This window comes from Ruditapes philippinarum, unplaced genomic scaffold, assembly GCF_026571515.1.
Source record: "Ruditapes philippinarum isolate M1 unplaced genomic scaffold, ASM2657151v2 ctg3980_1_1_1_1, whole genome shotgun sequence".
NCBI lineage: Eukaryota > Metazoa > Mollusca > Bivalvia > Venerida > Veneridae > Ruditapes > Ruditapes philippinarum.
This window is the reverse complement of record NW_026866446.1, coordinates 14,019-33,586: the sequence shown is the minus strand read 5'-3', so window position 1 is coordinate 33,586 and position 19,568 is coordinate 14,019. Positions and strand designations below refer to the sequence as shown.

General features: G+C 34.6%; 1 protein-coding gene across 5 annotated transcripts; it reads right to left on the bottom strand.

Annotated features, from left to right (window-relative positions):
- Positions 1-62: 62 nt before the first annotated feature.
- Positions 63-19,368, bottom strand: LOC132732504 (uncharacterized). 5 transcript variants are annotated; one of them, XM_060718944.1, is made up of 3 exons: positions 19,273-19,368; positions 10,648-11,403; positions 63-2,300 (listed from the first exon to the last, which is right to left on the bottom strand). In XM_060718944.1, the coding sequence occupies exons 2-3, from the start codon at positions 11,342-11,344 to the stop codon at positions 346-348; spliced, it is 2,652 nt and encodes an 883-aa protein (XP_060574927.1). In that variant the 5' UTR covers positions 11,345-11,403; positions 19,273-19,368; the 3' UTR covers positions 63-345. The 5 variants fall into 5 exon arrangements, with proteins under 5 accessions (XP_060574927.1, XP_060574928.1, XP_060574925.1 ...); XM_060718945.1 differs by lacking the exon at positions 19,273-19,368 and adding an exon at positions 19,098-19,175; XM_060718942.1 differs by lacking the exon at positions 19,273-19,368 and adding an exon at positions 18,852-19,069.
- Positions 19,369-19,568: the final 200 nt, after the last annotated feature.

Sequence of the window (19,568 nt, the reverse complement as noted above, 5' to 3'; positions counted from 1 at the left end):
TAATCCAATAACTTTTATAGCATAGGAAATTTTATCATAAGTCATTCATTGACAAATATGTGTTAGCTTTTTTAGTTATTATTTTATTAATACAATGTATAAATAATTTTCCATTTATATGTGAATTAAGAATCTGTCAATATAAATCCTGATGAAAGACTGCTCAAATGTTCATATTTATTCAAAATATCATATAGCTTTAATTTACATACACAATTTTTCAATGAACAAATATAGGTACATCTGGTATACTGGTATCTGATACTTATGTACAACAATTTGAATGACTTTTTCTTTGTTTGACAAAGATAAACTTGAGAACTTTCATTCTCACTGAAAAATTTATTAATCACCATCTTCATCTGAATCAATACATATCACTTCATAATCCATATAATCAGTTACACCTTGCACAGACTCATTATGAGCCAAATTTATATCAGTATTTAATTGCACAGTCTGGCTAGATTCTTTTAGTGGATGTTCATTTTGTGAAGTATGGGTAACCACTGATACTTTATTATCATTCACATTCAACTGAGACATATTGCAATTAGACACAGGTTTTTGAGGAACTGTTGCATTATGTGCATTAGTTAGTCCAAACACTCTAGCAGAGGCGGTGTTTGGGTACTGTATAAGCTGTCCTGTATTCACTGGCATGGAATGAATGAAGTTAAAGTGAGCACTAGGTTTGTCAGTTATTGAAGCAGACGTACTGTCTCTAGACTGCCGACGCATGAAACTTGCTGGACCTATCTTCCTCTTACTATGGTCCCTGATTTCTTCTGTATCAATACTGGGTAATATACACTGTGGTTTTAGTACTGGTTTGATGACTATATCATCTTCATCATCAGACGACAAACATATCACCATTCCATCATCTTCCCTTACATTATTAAACACCTGTTTACGTTTCTGACTCCTAGATGTCGCTTGGGAAGCCACTGGTACAAGACCACTCCTTGCAGGTGGAAATAGAGGCTGGGTCTGCTGTGTCTGTTGAATTGGTAAAACCTGCAGACGCATTCCTTGACCACCCATTGGTACTGTGCGGACAAGTAATTGTGGTGTTGGTCTTACAACTGATACAGGTTGTATGAACTGGTTGTACATTGGTGCCTGCACTGGTCTTATAATATTGTTAGAGGCTGCATACTGTACCTGGTTGAATCTGAACTGTCTATTAAAGTCATTTGCCATGCTGAATTGTGGAAAAGCTCTTTTAGGCAAGGCTTTCAAACGTGGAGTTGTCCAGTACTTTACATCCTTCTTACTGACTCTTGCAACAACCACCTTACATGGTTTCATTTTTTTCAGCTTTAATCTACTATCTCTATCAAGGCCAAATTTTAATCTTTTAGCAAATTCCCGTCTATCATCCTTATTAAACTTGTACAAATGAAACCACTTGTTGATATATTTCTTTGTGAATCGGAATGTACATTGAGCGGGAGGTCTATTTCTTAATTTTTCTACCATTCGATTTTTTCTTTCAACTTTGTTCAAATGAAAAATGTTTTCATCATCAGTTTTACAAAACTTTTCAATATCACTGACAATGGGTACCTTGTTTTCATATTTCCAGTGTTTCTTCAATCGTTGTCCAAGAGGAGATGTCAGAGGTATTCCAAGAATAGCTGACTTTGATGGGACTTTGTGCCTTTGTATACTTTCTTCAATACTACATTCAGAATCCTCAGACAGCTCCTTCTCAACTGATGGCTCTTCTTTTACCCTAGACAGATGTGTACTTTCTGAAAAACTAAGTTGACGTTTACGAGTATTACTATCATCTCTGCTTAACTGTGACAACATTGAACGGGTACGTGGTGTCAATGGTACAGCTTGGGGAGCATCCTCCATTGTAAGATCGATTATCTGACAGTCATCATCACTAACACTCTTCCTTGGAGACTTCCATATTGCCTCAACACTTGGTGTAGGATATAAGCCGAGAGATTCAAAGTACACATTTCTGGATGGTGGAATATATATGTCTGCTAATTTTCGAGATTGCCTCTCTTTTCGTTTTGTAGGTATTCCTAAAGGTAAAGACTTTAAACTAGAACCAACTTTTCTCAACAACGTAGGAACAGGTGGTGGACAATTACATTTTGTTTCTGAAAGTGTTGATGGGATGGTCAGATGACTACCTTGTGGAGGTAGAGATGGTTTGAGCAAGTCCTCCTTTGTTAAACTTTTTCGATCCGTCTCACATATTTCTTGGTGTAACATCAACTTTGATTGATCAGCAAACTCTTTTGCACAGATGAAACAAATCCAGACAACATCATCTGTTAAACAAAGAACAGTAAAGTTATTCAATCAGATATCTTACATTTCCTTATATTCTCAATAACTGAGTAAACCCAATTATTCAAAGCAGCACAGATTCATGTTAATTACATGACAATTTTGGAAATGTATTTAAAAGTAAAATATTGTGAGGTGAATTAATACAGTAATTTACATATTGAAATCGGCACTTTTAATACAATCCACGAAAATTAACAAAAAGTGGTCAAGCTAGATGTGCAAAAACAGCCCTTACTGCCTTAGTAACACAGTAGAAATATGGTGATAAAATACTGCAAAATCAGTCTTAAACCGCACATAACCTTGGATCTTGAATGTTTTTATCTTTCTTAAAAGTTTAGTGTATTTTTCTCAATATTGATTTACTTGAAATACATTTGCTCATCTGAAGGCATGCAGCTTTAAAGAATAATCTATAAACTCCAAGTGTGACCTTGACTTTTGAGGTAAAGACACAGGTTTTGCATGTGACACATAATTTCATGTACATATTTGTGCAAAGTTATTTTATAATACAGTAAAATCTCTGAAAACCGGACCCTGTCTGGACTTGACCAAAAGTCCGGTTTTCAGAGGATTCCGGTTTTTAGAGGTTTTATACATACATTGATAATTATGATGTGTTTGAACAATGATTTTGTTCAATCATTTTGTATTTACTTTTCAACCCTTATGTCCAAGTCATATTTTAATTTCTTTTTGCAATAAATGTCTATGTAATTTTATTATGCAAATCCATGAATATAATACAGAAAATCAGAAATTAAAACACCACATTGTCTGAAATATATCATAATATCTTTTTCATTAAGCTGTGAATATGTAATTAATGGAATTTATTTAGTATTACTATGTTTGCATATATTGATATCAAAACAAAGATAACTTCAAGATCAAAATTTTAAGCAAAACGGCAATTATTTAAAAAATGTTTCCCAACTCTTTTAGACATTTTATATTAAAAAAACAAAAACATAACACATTAAAAACATTTTTGAACAAGATTGCATTTGTAAACAAGAGGGCCATGATGGCCCTAGATCACTCACCTGACTTATCAAACTCATCCAAACAATTACCTAGACAAGCATTCTGACCAAGTCTCATGACAGGTGAGTCAAAAATGTGACCACTACAGTGTTAACAAGGATTATCCATATTTGAGCAGTGCGACCTAGTTTTTTACCCAGGTGACACATATTCATACTTGACCTAGAAATCATCAAAACAAACTTTCAGACCAATTTCCAGGATACTTGGATCAAAACAGTAGCAACTTGAGTGTTAACAAGATTTTTCTATTTTTAGCTACGGTGACCTAGTTTCACATGCGATTTCGAACTCATCCAAGCAATTACCTAGACAAGCATCCTGACCAAGTTTGATGATAATTGAGTCGAAAATGTGACCACTAGAATGTTAACAAGGTTTTTCCATATTTGGGCGGTGTGACCTAGTTTTTCATCCAAGATGACCCATGTTCGGTCTTGACTTAGAAATCATCAAAACAAACTTTCAGACCAATTAACAGAATATTTGGATCACAACAGTAGCCACTAGAGTGTTAACAAGATTTTTCTATTTTTAGCTCCTGTGACCTAGTTTTTCATCCGAGATGTCCCATGTTCGATTTATTCCCAGCAATGACCTAGACAAGTTTCCTGACCAAGTTTGATGACAATTGAGTCAAAATTGTGACCACTAGAGTGTTAACAAGGTTTTTCTATTTTTAGCTCCTGTGACCTAGTTTTTCATCCGAGATGACCCATGTTCGAAGTCATCCGAGCTATCACCTAGACAAGCATCTTGACCAAGTTTGATGATGACTGATGCAAAAATGTGACCGCTAGAGTGTTAACAAGGTTTTTCTATTTTTAGCTCCGGTGACCTACTTTTTCATCCGAGATGACCCATGTTCAAACTCATCCGAGCTATCACCTAGACAAGCATCTTGACCAAGTTTGATGATGATTGATGCAAAAATGTGACCGCTAGAGTGTTCACAAGGTTTTTCTATTTTTAGCTCCGGTGACCTACTTTTTCATCCGAGATGACCCATGTTCGAACTCATCCAAGCTATCAACTAGATAAGCATCCTGACCAAGTTTGATGATGATTGATGCAAAAATGTGACCGCTAGAGTGTTAACAAGGTTTTTCTATTTATAGCTCCTGTGACCTAGTTTTTCATCCGAGAACCCATATTCGAACTCATCCAAGCTATTATCTAAACAAGCATCCTGACAAAGTTTGATGATGATTTGGTCAAAAATGTGACCACTAGAGTGTTCACAAGGTTTTTCTATTTATAGCTCCTGTGACCTACTTTTTCATCCGAGATGACCCATGTTCGAACTCATCCGAGCTATTGACTAGACAAGCATTCTGACCAAGTTTGATGATGATTGGTTCAAAAATGTGACCACTAGAGTGTTCACAAGGTTTTTCTATTTATAGCTCCTGTGACCTACTTTTTCATCCGAGATGACCCATGTTCGAACTCATCCGAGCTATCACCTAGACAAACATCCTGACCAAGTTTGATGATGATTGGGTCAAAAATGTGACCTCTAGAGTGTTCACAAGGTTTTTCTATTTTTAGCTCTTGTGACCTAGTTTTTCATCCGAGATGAGCCATGTTCGAACTCATCAGAGCTTTCAACTAGATAAGCATCCTGACCAAGTTTGATGATGATTGAGGCAAAAATGCGACTGCTAGAGTGTTCACAAGCAATTGTGGACGGACGACGGACATTCACCGATCCTAAAAGCTCACCCTGAGCAAGCTCAGGTGAGCTAAAAATGCCATGCCACCGCATAAATACAACACTAAATAGTAATGTAGGAACACAATTTTTTTTTGTTTCTATACAGACTGCCATAATGCATTGATCACTTACCTATCTGTTATTATCAGATTAGTACCTTCAGACAATAAGATTTTTAATTTTTGCGACGGACGCGCCCTCAGGCGCGTTCAGAGCTAAGTCATCTACACATGGGATTTCGTTGGCTACTATCGCGCAATGCGTCCTAAACCAATTAACAGCCCAAGAAATAGTACATGAATTTGATCCTTCAAAACTCCCATACTTTGTCTGGATATCTTAATGTCTTCCATATTAAGCCTTTTCAATTTCAAATTAAGTTATCCAAGTTAAGATATGAACGTATATTATTGATAAAAACGTTGTAGTCCCGTAGTATTATTGCGCAATATGCAAATTACTGCTGAAACGATTTACCGCTGTCGAAAAAGTAGGACAGCAAATTATACTACAATAAAGGTGTAACCTCTGAGTTCCAAGACATTTTTAGTAGGAAATAAATATTTCTACATTAAACAAAACATTATTATTAACAAATCAAAAGTTTTTCGTGACTCTAGGATAACTCGTGCATTAATAAAAGAAGAACTATTTTCGTGACTCATACCGCGGGTTTAGCTGAATATTCAGCAGTTATTAATATATTAGATACAGTACAATGGTTAGTATAAATATCTATTTTCGAAAATGCATGTAAGACACTTTACCGCCATGTAGTCTTTCATGGTAAGGAATTTATAATATCAGTTCTACTTCCGATTCTTGTGGTTTGTTTACATATTTTACGAGGTCATGATATGAGTTAACCTTCGCTATTCTAAAAATAGATTCTGTTTCACCTGTTCTGATTTTTGGACAGGCGATTAGGAAGTACACATTAAACATGTAATTAATAAACCAGCGGATTGTAATGCAATACTTTTAGAAATGCTATACAATTGTAAGAAGCAAACTAGTTGAAAATGGAATTTAGTGTGAAGTTGAAAAGGACAACTAAACACTGTAGTGCTTAAGTGACATTTAAATTAAAAGAAAAACGATGTGCTCGATCTGGCCTCTACATCTTTACCTTGTAAATAAAAAAATTCTAAGAAATACACTATTAATTGCTGATGATTTTAACCATTTTTTTTTTTAATGAGACATATCCAAGAGAAATAAAAATACAAATGACTTATATTTTATTGTCTGTATGCCTACTATGATATAACACGAAGCAATTCTAAATAGCATTCTCAAATGTATAATGTATTATGTTTGAAGTTTATTTGCCTGGATTTATTCTAGAAAGATTTCGTTGATAGTTTTTTTTCTATTTACATATCATTTCTTTGAATAAATCGATAAGGACACTGATTTACAAGTTTGACCAGAGTTTTTAGGCATAAATTTCATTCTGTATTTAAGTGCTTGAAATCGAAAATCTGAATTATATCAATTTGGGACACAAAATATATTGCTCTACAAATCTCGAACTAGTATGGAACAAATTTTCTCTGTTATATATTTTGTGTTTTGTTTTGTTTTTTTTCTAAAAGAAGCTTAATGTCTCTCCGGTTGCATGTCCGTCGCATTCAGTGCTGCAGCACTTTGATTTACTTTATGACATAGTGACTGAAAATCAATGATCCCCAGGGGCGGGGCCAATTTTGACCCCCATGCAAAATGTCTCACCTCTAGCCAAGATGATTTTTTTTAAAGTTTTTACTATATACATGTAAGGAAAACCTATGACCCCCTGGCCGGGGCTAGTTTTGACACTAGAGGCAAAATTTGAACAACTTTGGCTGAGTATCTATAGATGATATCATATACCAAATATCAAAGCTCTAAGCCTCAGTGTACCTTCAGACAATAAGATTTTTTTAATATATGTACATAGTGAAAATCAATGACCCCCGGGGGTGGGGCCAATTTTGACCCCAGGGCTATAATTTGTACAATCTTGCTAGAGGTTCACTACTAAATGTTTCATGCAAAATATCTAACCTCTAGCCGTTGTCAATTTAGAGAAGATGATTTTTTAAGTTTTTACTATATACAACATATGAGGAAAACCTATGACCCCTGGGGCGGGGCTAATTTTTACACTAGAGGCAAAATTTGAACAATTTTGGTAGACTACCTATAGATGATATCATATAACAAATATTAAAGCTCTAAGCCTTGTACCTTCAGACAATATGTTTTTTTTATTTTTTACTGTATGTACATATTGAAAATCAATGACCCCCAGGGTGGGGCCAATTTTGACACCAGGGCTATAATTTGTACAATCTTGCTAATTTTGGTTCACTACACAATGTTTCATGCAAAATATCTAACCTCTAGCCTTTGTGAATTTAGAGAAGATGATTTTTTTAGTTTTTACTATATACATATAAGAAAAACCTATGACCCCTGGGGTGGGGCTGATTTTGACACTAGAGGCAAAATTTGAACAACTTTGGTAGAGTACCAGTCCTGTAGATAATAGCACATACAAAATATCAAACCACAAACCCTGGACCTTCAGACAAAAGGGTATTTTAAGTTTTTACTATATGTACATATAGTGAAAATCAATGACCCCCGGGGTGGGGCCGATTTGGACCCCAGGGCTATAATTTGAACAATCTTGGTAGAGGTCTACCAGACAATGCCTTATGCAAAATATCTAAGCTCTAGGCCTTTTGGGTCTTTAAAAGATTTTTTAAATTTATTCTTATAATTCCTTTTGGTTGCCATGGCAACCAGATTTCTGCATGGAATGAAATTCTTAGAACAACTTTGGAAGCCCTTCACCCAAGGATGAATCCTGCCAAGTTTGGTTGAAATTGGACTAGTGGTTTTTCACAAGAAGATTTTTTAAGTTCACTATATAATCTATATAACACACACACAAACAAACAAACTCACACACACAGGTGAATCTCTATATGCCACCGCATCGCAGATGCTGCGGTGGCATAAAAATCATATCTATACCAGGAAAGACACAAATATATTAAAAGAGCTATAATTTAATTGACAATAAGAAATTAACAATACACTGACAAGTGTTTTCATACCTGCATAGATAAAAGGAGATGACCATTACCTGGTATTTGAACATGTCACCTGTTGAGATTATGTTTAGATCTACATTAAAATACACAGAAAGTTGACACTTTCAATTGCTGTCCGGTTTTCAGAGGTTTTTTATGCATGTTTAGCATTAGAAACCATAGAAATTTGTCCGGTTTTTGGAATTCAGAGGTTCCAGTATTCAGAGGATTTTTTTCAATGAACATATAGGGAGAAAATAAAATGGTCCGGTTTTCAGAGGATTCCGGTTTTTAGAGGGTCAGGTTTTCAGAGTTTTTACTGTATCCCTCAATGTATGATAAAGTTATAGTCAATAGATGAATATGTACCTTCAACCTCTAAGAATGACCTTGACCATTTTAGTAGTGACATGGGCTTTAAACACAACATGTCATATTGATGTGGTAGACATTTGTGCCAAGTTATTATAAAATCCTTCAATGCATGACAAAGTTACAGTCCAGACCTCAACCTCTAAGTGTGACCTTGACATTTTAGGTAGTGACATGGGCCTTAGACACCACATGCTGTCTTGATGTGGTAACATATGAGCCATTTGAACCAAGTTATTTTAAAGATTTTCAATGCATGACAAGTTACAGTGCGGACACAAATGTGTACCTTCAAACTATAAATTTGACCTTGAACTTGAAGGTAAGGATAATGGTCTTAGACGTGACATGTTATTGAAGACATAAATGCAAGGTTTTTTAACAAGAAGGCCAGATGTGGAAGACATAAATGCAAGGTTATTTAACAAGAGGGCCACGATGGTCTAGAAATTGCTCACCTGAATATAAAACTCTCCATGACAAGGAACAAGTAATATTGTAATCTCTGAACAAAAGCAGATATAAAATCTAAATCTAAAACAGATTTCCAAAAGTTCATATTTGTATCTGAAATAATGCATGAGTAAAAACATTACTGCAGGTTGCTATTGCAAAGGGAGAACAACAGTTCCAAACAAGGGCATCATTGTCGCAATATACGCCCGTCACAGAAGCTTTTGACAGAGATGTGGGCATTATAGATATGCATATAGGAGATATGGTTTGGGCAATATCTGGATATATTATCATCTCCAGTGATTTTCTTATCTCAACTTTGACCCCTGTGTTACCTTGACCTTAGCCGCAGGGACCTAAATTCTGTGCTCGACACTCACAATAGTGAACATTTGTGCCAAGTTATATTGAAATCCCTCAATGTATGTAGAAGTTTTGCTCCGGACAAGCAGTTTTCTATGATCTCTAAGTGTGACCTTTGACCTAGAGGCCTGCACGCGACACAGCTTCTCATAGTGGTGAACATTTATATGAAGTTTCATTGAATCCTTCCATATGTGTAGGAGATATGCTCTGGACAAAATCTCTCTATTTTATCATCTTTAGTGACCTTGGCAATTATCTTAAGTGACCTTGACCATGCATATATTAATCTAAATTACATGTTTCACACCAATAGTCATGATAATGACCATTAAAGTTTCAAACCCTCAAAAAATAATGACTAAATGGTCCCTACACACATTTTTATATTTTTATCTGAATTTTTACCTCTATGTGTGACTTTGACCTTGGCTGCAGGGACCTAAATTTTGCATGCAACACTCCGCCTCACACTAGTGAACATTTGTGCAAAGTTATTTACATGCATAGAGGGATTTCAATAATATACAACTTTGGTAGAGGACCTATAGATAATATTATATACCAAATATTTAAGCTCTAAGCCTTGTATCTTCAAACAAGAAGATTTTTAAGTTTTTACTATATACATATAAGAAAAACCTATGACCCCCTGGGGCGGGGGCAATTTTGACCCCAGGGCTATAATTTGAACAACCTTAGTAAAGGACCTATAGATAATATTATATACCAAATTCTAAGCTCTAAGCCTTGTACTTTCAGACAAGAAGATTTTTTAATTTTGCATTTTTTAAACTCCTTTTCTGGCCCCGTGACCTACTTATGCAACAGACCGGAACCATTTGAACAACTTTGGCAGGAGATCACCCAAGGATCATTCCTGTAAAGTTTGGTTACTGTGCAGTCATTGGTTTCTGAGAAGTTGTTGTTTAAAGAAATTGTTGACGACGCACAGTGACGGACGGTGGGGGATCACAAGAGCTCACCATGAGCAAGCTAAAAATAGTATTTTTTATGGTAAATTCTAAGTTCAAGGGGAGATAAATCTGAAAATATTGGTGCTAGAGTTATAAACCTTGTCACATAAGATGTGGTTGATGATAAGGTTGATGATAAGAACATATATTTGAAGTTTGAAGTTGATACCTCAAGAAACGAAAAAGTTATAGTGAAAAATATTTTACTGCACCAAAACTTCTGGACGCGGACGCCAGAGTGAGTAGGACAGCTCTCCATATACTTCCTATAGTCAAGCTAAAAACCTGAGGTGTAAATGCATACCTTCCAGTTTATCGCCTCTGTCAGTTGAACAATCTTCTTTAACAATATCAGGTAGGTCTACATCAACAGAATGATTGTCAACTGCATGACCATCTTCAGATGATATAGACTCTAGAGCATCATTCCCACATTTGGTGCTCCTTTGAAGAAAACTGTCCTTGACTGATGAAGAAATTTGATCATCTTGAAAACACCCATTCAGTTCCTTTAAATCACTTGTAGTCTTTTTACGTATATTAGTCATTTGAGATAAGGTTAAGTCAGACCCTTTAACCTCATCACTGGTCCTTTGCCATAGCTTTTCATTTCTATGCTGTGGCAGTTTATTATCAAGGAAGAAACTGTTGCTCCCAACTTTAGATTTATTATTTAATCCAAAATCACCAATTTTTGAAAACGCTTCCTTTAAGGACTTGGCAATTTCAAAGTCGATCTGTGCTATAACATCTGCAGAAATACTCTGCTCAGTACCTTCGTCTGTCTTCACAATTATACCAGTTATTTCACAATCTGTATGATCTGTATCCATACCAACCTTAGTACTTACATCTCCATCAACAAAATCATCAAATTCATCACATTTATCATAACTGTCTGAAGTTCTTCCTAACAGCATTCCTGTTTCTTCTTTACAGTCTTTTGGCTGATCAATGTCGTCTGATATTTCTATACTTTCAGTAGCCCCCGGTTCAACCATCTCACCATCTGGATTACCAATATTCCATTTCCACCTTTCATTAAAATTGAATTGTTAACCTGAAAAAAAAAGAAAAAAATTACAATAACTATCAAAATCCTAAACAATAGCCGTTACCACATTTGGACATTCATTTAAAGTGTCACTGTTATCAAGAATTACAATCACTACATCTTATGGTGGTGAACATTTGTATCAAGTGATATTAAAATCTATACATACAATTTAAGCTTATTACAGCCTGGAAAGGAGTGATCCCTTTTCAATACTCCCCCCACCTCCTCCTGATTTTATTTGGAGAGGAAATATAAAACATGAAACTGATGCAATGTCATTACATGTCATTATTTTAGGACCTTTGAGTTTCCTCAAAAGCTTGTTTACTATAACTTTCACCTGTAATTGACTTTGCATATCCAACAGTATTAACAAGAGCTGCCAAAGAAATGACCAATAACACCAAGCTTGGAGGAAGTTCTTTAACCCTTAAGGCTTTCCTTCATGACCATATTGTGAAAATGGCCGTTTTCATTGAAAAGCCTCCTGTAACAAGTTCAAACTGCTATGAAACTATGAAAAATGCTTCAGTACTGATGAAACTTGGCACAAATGTTGACTGGACCATAGCCTATGTAATAGCATGCCCAATCTTAAACTGGACCATAGCCTATGTAATAGCATGCCCAATCTTAAATTTCCTGTAACATTGGCAATGGGGAATGTCTCAAAATTGCCAAAAATCACTATTTTGCATTGTTTTTTCCATCAAAACTGATATGAAAGTGCTGCAACTTAGAGAAAAAGGCTTTTTTTCCTCGTTGGTTACATGTTACCTTACGATCCACCCGAGGCCATTTTTAGCCTGTCACATGTCCAAAATTTTCTTGGTTTCTTCCGCCCCCCTTCAAACCCCCCAAACAGAAGGGAGCACATCCCCAAACAGGCCAAATGATGATTTCAGCCAGTCATTTTGGCCTGTAGCCTGCTGTCATTGAGAACCTTGCATATAATTATATGACAACAAAATTAACAAAATGAATAGTTCACACAATGGTTTAGTTTTGATTGACATTTGATATTAATTTTACATTTACATAGTGGAGGGGCGCAAACTGAAAATGCCTTTTGTTATGTGGCAGGTATGATCATCTGTCTGATCAATAAAAGTTGGCTCGACCGCATGGTAGTGAACTAACAAGTAACATTTTAAGGAGTTAGCTGTATGGTGTTCTATTTAATAGTGTATCAAAACAAGTTTCAAGTTAATATCACGGTTTCCAAAATGGAAAGGGACGGGACAGAACAGGATCGGACAAAGTGATTCATATATAGCCCCATCAAACAATATTAAAATTTAAATGTAAATTTTAGTACGGGAACAAAATAAAGTAAAGCTATATGTTCAGAACCAAAATGCTTTAGGACGGAAAAAAAACATAGCTTGTGTTGACCAAGAACAGAATCAAGGATGAAATATTGTTTGAATACATATTTCAAATGACAATGTCGCTAAGTGTATTCAGATAAAATTAAATTTAATAAAAATCAACATTTTCTTTATTTTAATTTTTATATTTTAAGCCTGCTTTGCATGACTTATCTTGTATCCGACCATCTTTGATTTCTTCAATACATGTAAACATATCATAGCCCATACTTATTTTGATCACTGTATACGTGTATTTAGAAATAAAATTCAAATTAGCCATAATTAAGATTCTATCCTCTCTATTTTAAACAAAGTTAGTCTTACTTACACAACTTTGTATATCTAACATACCTATGGTCATTTTCTAAAACAAGAAAAAGGCATGCTCTGGCTGGACATCTAACAACCTATGTAAACAAGCATTTGATAGTATTGCGGGCAATACAGTAGTCCCCTACCGGTCCCTCAAAAAGTTCTTTAATTGTCATACACTCCTGTGTATTGCCATTTATAATGAATTTGAGGATGAAGTCTGTATTTGAAAATATCGACCACAAAACATAATAAAATAAGTTTGTCTATATCACAGTAATGTGTTAAGTTTCCATGCTTAGTAAGGAAATTATGTTTATACAACCTTGTCATATTATTACGATGTGGGATTTTAAAGTAAATCCTATAAGGAATGAAGAAGTTGGAGTGAAAAAACCAGTTTCTCGAAAAAAATCTAAGTTCAAGGGGGACATAAATCTGGAAATAGTCTTGCTAGAGTATTTAACCTTCTCAAAAATGTCGAGTGATAATAAGAAACATATATATGAAGTTTGAAGTAGATACATTAGGAAATAAAGAAGTTATTTAAAAAAGACAACATTTTTCCCCTAAAAAATCTAAGTTCAAGGGAGGTAATACTGATATTTTTTGTGCTAGAGTTATAAACCTTGTCACATATGATGTGGTTGATGACCAGAAACTTATATTTAAAGTTTGAAGTAAACACCTTAAGAAATAAAGAAGATATAGTGAAAAAGCTGAAAAATTTAAATCAGAAATCTTGAAATTCAGGCTATTTGTTGCCATAGCAACCAGAATTTTCAACATAGGAAGAAAAGAAAAAGTTGTGCATAATCTCCAGACTGCCATCTACCCATATTTCAAGTTTCATAAAAATATTTTCAGTACTTTTTGAGTTATCACTGGATCCAGTTTATGTGTTAAATTTGCCATATTTTCAGACTATTTGTTTCCATAGCAACCAGAATTTTCAACATAGGAAGAAAAAAAAAAGACGTGCATAATTTCCATACTGCCATCTATCCATATATCAAGTTTCATAAAAATATTTTCAGTACTTTTTACGTTATCGCGGGATCCAGTTTTGTGGACGGACGGACTGACGGACTGACAGACAGACAGACGGACAGACAGACAGACGGACGGAGGGTAAACCTAAAGTCCCCTCCGGTTAAACCGGTAGGGGACTAATAACTATAAGGAGGTCAAAATAAATAAAACAAGCAAATTCGTTGAATTTATATCCCCCGCCGAGTACTGGTTATTATTAACACAACAACTGAAGACATAAGGCTTTATTTATATATTAATCATGGCATAAACAGTAATATTCTTTGAACTTGATAAATATTCAGGGCAATAACAGAGCCATAACTGTGTTAAATAGTAAAATCTGGAAATGCCAATGAGATGTATGCATACTACATAACTAATCAAGGGCCATAAATCTGAGTTATAAGTATCTGACTGGAACAAGGCGACTATATGCACATCTCCTCTTAATATCCCATAAAGTTTCATTGAATTCCAGCCAGTAGTAGCAGAGAAGTAGCGAGGAAACAAATAATTTTCTATATGGATACTGCATAACTAATCAAGGGCCATAACTCTGAGTTAAAGTGTCTGACCCGAACAAGCCGACGATATGCGCATCTCCTCTTGGTATTGAAGGTTCCCATAAAGTTTCATTGAATTCCAGCCAGTAGTTGCAGAGAAGTAGTGGGGAAACGATGTTTACTCTATATGCATACTACATAACTAATCAAGGGCCATAACTCTGAGTTAAAGGGTCTGACCGGAACAAGCCGACGATATGCACATCTCCTCTTGATATTGATGATTCCCATAAAGTTTAGTTGAATTCCAGCCAGTAGTTGCAGAGAACTACTCCGGAAACGATTTTTACTCCATATGCATATTGCATAACTAATCAAGGGCCTTAACTCTTGAGTTAAAGTGTCTGACCCGAACTAGCCGACGATATGCGCATCTCCTCTTGGTATTGAAGGTTCCCATAAAGTTTCGTTGAATTCCAGCCAGTAGTTGCAGAGAACTACTCCGGAAACGATTTTTACTCCATATGCATACTGCATAACTAATCAAGGGCCATAACTCTGAGTTAAAGTGTCTGACCGGAACAAGCCGACGATATGCGCATCTCCTCTTGATATTGATGATTCCCATAAAGTTTCGTTGAATTCCAGCCAGTAGTTGCAGAGAACTACTCTGGAAACGATTTTTTATGCATACTACATAACTAATCAAGGGCCATAACTCTGAGTTAAAGGGTCGGACCGGAACAAGCCGACGATATGCGCATCTCCTCTTGATATTGATGATTCCCATAAAGTTTCGTTGAATTCCAGCCAGTAGTTGCAGAGAACTACTCCGGAAACGAAATTCGGACGGACGGATGGACGGAAGGACAACGCCAAAACTATATCCCCCTCCCGATTCCATCGGCGGTGGATAATTGTGTTGAGTGCGGCCTAAAGTGTGCAGTTCTATGTGTATTAAAAACATGAAATGTGTAGCCACCGATGGGTTTAAATTATAATGTACTATGATTTCTGTCAAAGAGCTCGCTTTGAAGCTTTGCCTCATTCATAGTAATGCTAGCACTAAGGGAGATTATCGAATATAGATTTAAATTGATCTTTATTTTTTTTATTTCTTCTATTAACCTTTAAAAGAACGAAAACAAAGCACAAGGCATAATTTTCTGATTAAAAAAAAAAAGAATTTTTATCCAGACCATGAAAAAAAATTTTGAGTAGGGGCAAATTTTGTGAGTCGGTCGGGTTACTGCAAACAAACATTTTTTTAAGGATGGCCCTATGATTTCTGTCAAAGAGCTCGCTTTGAAGCTTTGCCTCATTCATAGTAATGCTAGCACTAAGGGAGATTATCGAATATAGATTTAAATTGATCTTTATTTTTGGTTCAGATGATCATTAGGCCTATAACAAATATCCCATTCTGTGGAAATAACAATTTCAGTGACACTTAAAATAGTTTTACCAGTATTATGGAACTACAGTCCAGGCCAGTTTTAATTTAAGGCTACTGTAAAGTATCTAAGACTAAGGGCTACTATCTTAATATTTGGTAAAAGAGTCAACTAGGCCCTTAGTCCAATATATTAGACGTTACAGGCTTGTTAAAGTTTATGTCGGTCAAGCCTGCCCAGAAGCAAAAATATCTCAAACGATGTCATATTTATAGGACTACTAGGCCCAATACCAACTTGGCACGGATCAACTCGGCAGAGGTCAACTTCAATGGCGCCTTTTGAAAAAAAATCATATTAAACATATTAAATTTTTATGATAACTTGCATGTTATCAAGGCAAGCTGTTTTAAAAGTAAAATAAAGATATATCATTCTGGTAGTGATGAAACGATTATCGAGTTAACTTGATTAATTGATGAGTTGGTCCGAGGTTGCCGAATATCAATAGTGAATGTAAAATAATTGATTATTATTTCATGGGACTGGACATAACTGGAATGTAAAGTTGTGTAAAGTTAAAGCTATGTTACTGTATGTAGATTTTGTTGAACATTGATAACAGTTAAGTGAGTAAACTCAGTGTTTTTTTTCCCTTTATATAACTAGGCCCCTACTACCCTAAAACGGTACTGTTCCCAATAGAAAATAGACATTAAAATTCCCAATTTCCAATGTTTAAATTCCCAAAATGGCTGTTCAAAATTTCCATATTAAGGTCAAGAGATTTCTCTGAAATCATTTAAAGCCAACATATTCATATAAATCATATCACAATAGTTCTACCTTGACAGTGGAAGCTGTCTTTATTCATGATGACAATCTTATTTGTAGCTGAAAAAATGCATAAAAAAATCCCTATTTAAAGAGCAAGTTTAAACATGTTTGTGTTTGAATTTTTTAAACAACAACATTATACTTTTTTTCTTACAGTCTACAGACATATAATGATATACATGGATTTATTTCCCAATTGTAACTAGCAATGTAACGAGTGTAATCTTTTAAGCCACATATTTCGTTAAGAAAAAACAATAACCGACAAATTAACATGTTTAAAAATATAGTTTTTGTCCAGACTTTTCACTATTTACACTGTATGTCTTTCCTTTATGACTAAGAAGAATTTATTCAAATACATAATAAACTGTACTATATAATGCTGTCATGCAAGGCTGTGAGCACAAATGTTACGAAAATGCCTAGCTTTTGATTATTCTCCGATTGTGAATCCAAATGACCAGTCCGATTGAATTTGATTATCGATTCTGCTTGACGACCGATTTTACATCACTAATATCTGGTATATGTTATTATATAAATGTGCAGTGTACTTCTGGATTTAGAAAAATTTGTAAAATTAATAATTTCATTCTTGCAGATTCGTTAAAAATTATGATAATACAGTGTTTCCTTTGATGCTTTTTGCTTGTAAAGTAATCTTCAATAAAATATGAAATAAAAACTTGTTTATTTATTTATATAATATAAAATATTTTTAAATGTTTGTTCTTTAATTATCTTATAGACATAAAGCAACATAATGCATTTATTAACATGCAATTCACTAATTCCAAAACCTAGCTAAATGTCGTTTTCCAGTACTTTCTGTACATAACTTAATGGAGTGTAATAGCGAACTCGATATTTTCGGCCTTTTTTTAATTAAATTGAAATTAAACTGTTATTTATTTGTAAGAAAATAATTAAATATCATTGTATGAATAATTCCATACAAAAAATAAAGTAAATACACAAATTTACGCAGAAAATAACCTTATTTATTATGGAAGATTCCACTACGTCTGTTTTAATTTTATTTAATTTTCCAATAGATATAAAAAGAATATTGATAATTTCCAAATACATCAATTTTTTCACCTTAAACGGTAATTAAAATAATGATAGAAAAATAGCAATATCATGTTACTGTGTTATGTACTTCATTTGGTGTAATTCCCCAGAGCTAAATCGGTAACGTACCGGAAAACGGTGTTTAGCTAGGTTTTCGTAAAGGTCAATGTATTTTTCAATGTCCAAATGATTGTTAATATTAGTCTTTATAACCCAAATCATTGAAAACTCTTTCATTACCAAAAATGCAATTATAATTAAAGAAAACATCTGCAACTATAATTTAAGAAAACATCTTTCCACATTGGTGCATGAATAAGTCATGATATTAATTATGTGGTTCCAAAAATAAAGAGTGAATATAAAATAAATTGAAAAATGGGCCGAGTTGACCCGTGCCGAGTTGGAATAGGGCCGAGCTGACTCGGGGGCCGTGTGACGTTTTAGGGCTGAGCTGACCCCAATTCAAATATTTTACTAAAAACTTAGAACAATTTTTTCAACATATCATTCAACATTCATAGCATTTTATTTCAGATAAATACCATAACACACAAATCTAGTACACAAATCATCAAACAGAAAAAACCCTACTTACGCACAAATTCGGTGGAAAATTGCGGGGCACTCAGATTTTTGTTAACAACATGTCGCGAAAACGTATTTTGCAAGCTTCTATTACCATTTATTCTCACACAAATCATATTGATTGCTACTAATGTCTCTATTTAATCTTAAACATAGTATCAACTCAATTCCAAAACACCAATGTAACCTTATTAAATAATGTGTAATGTATTGTACTACCTCAACAAATATGGCGCTCATCCGAATGAGGAAAACCTCGGTAACGGAAATTCAGGTGGTGTTCAGACATTTGGTAAAATAATATCGGCAATGAAGAATTAATAATCACTTACTTGGTGTTATTATCAGTGGAAATAAAAATCATATTGAACACATTCCATAACAGCGTGACAATTGGAAAATTTATTTAGAAACAATAATTTAACGGCACAATAACGCCTATGTAACATATTTTCGCGATGTTCATTGAACATTGTCGTTTCTTTTAAATCTATTCTCTTGTAAGAACGACTTTTTACTTAACGATGTCACAAAATAGTTAAATGTTAAACACATTGTGTTAGTCATTGCAAACATACTGAAATATTGGAAATTTCTTGTGTAACCCTGGTCAATTGTATTGCAATATATCAATTATTATTCCACCCTCACATTTCGCTTTGTAAGCCTAGTAGCGAAACTTTTATGTTTAATCTGCGTTGATTCAATATCATTCAATATTATCATCTTCGGTAGTTATTCAAAGTTATTCACCAGTTACTGATTCATTGTAACCAAAGCCCCTTGAGTGTATCGTACTCCCGGGTCAATGGGTGCTTCTTATTTTCGTGGGGTAGGGTGCATGTGGCTGAATAACGGGGACATTTGCCTGATTTGGCGAGACTTTTTTCTAACCGAGTTAATTAACTGATTATCGGCACTACCAGGGGTCGAGTGGTCAATGACTCGTAAAATGAGGTTAATTTAACCCATTACTTCATGAGCATTTTGTGAAAAATGGCTGTTTTCATTGAAAAGTCTCCCGGTTACAAGTTCAAATTGCTATAAAA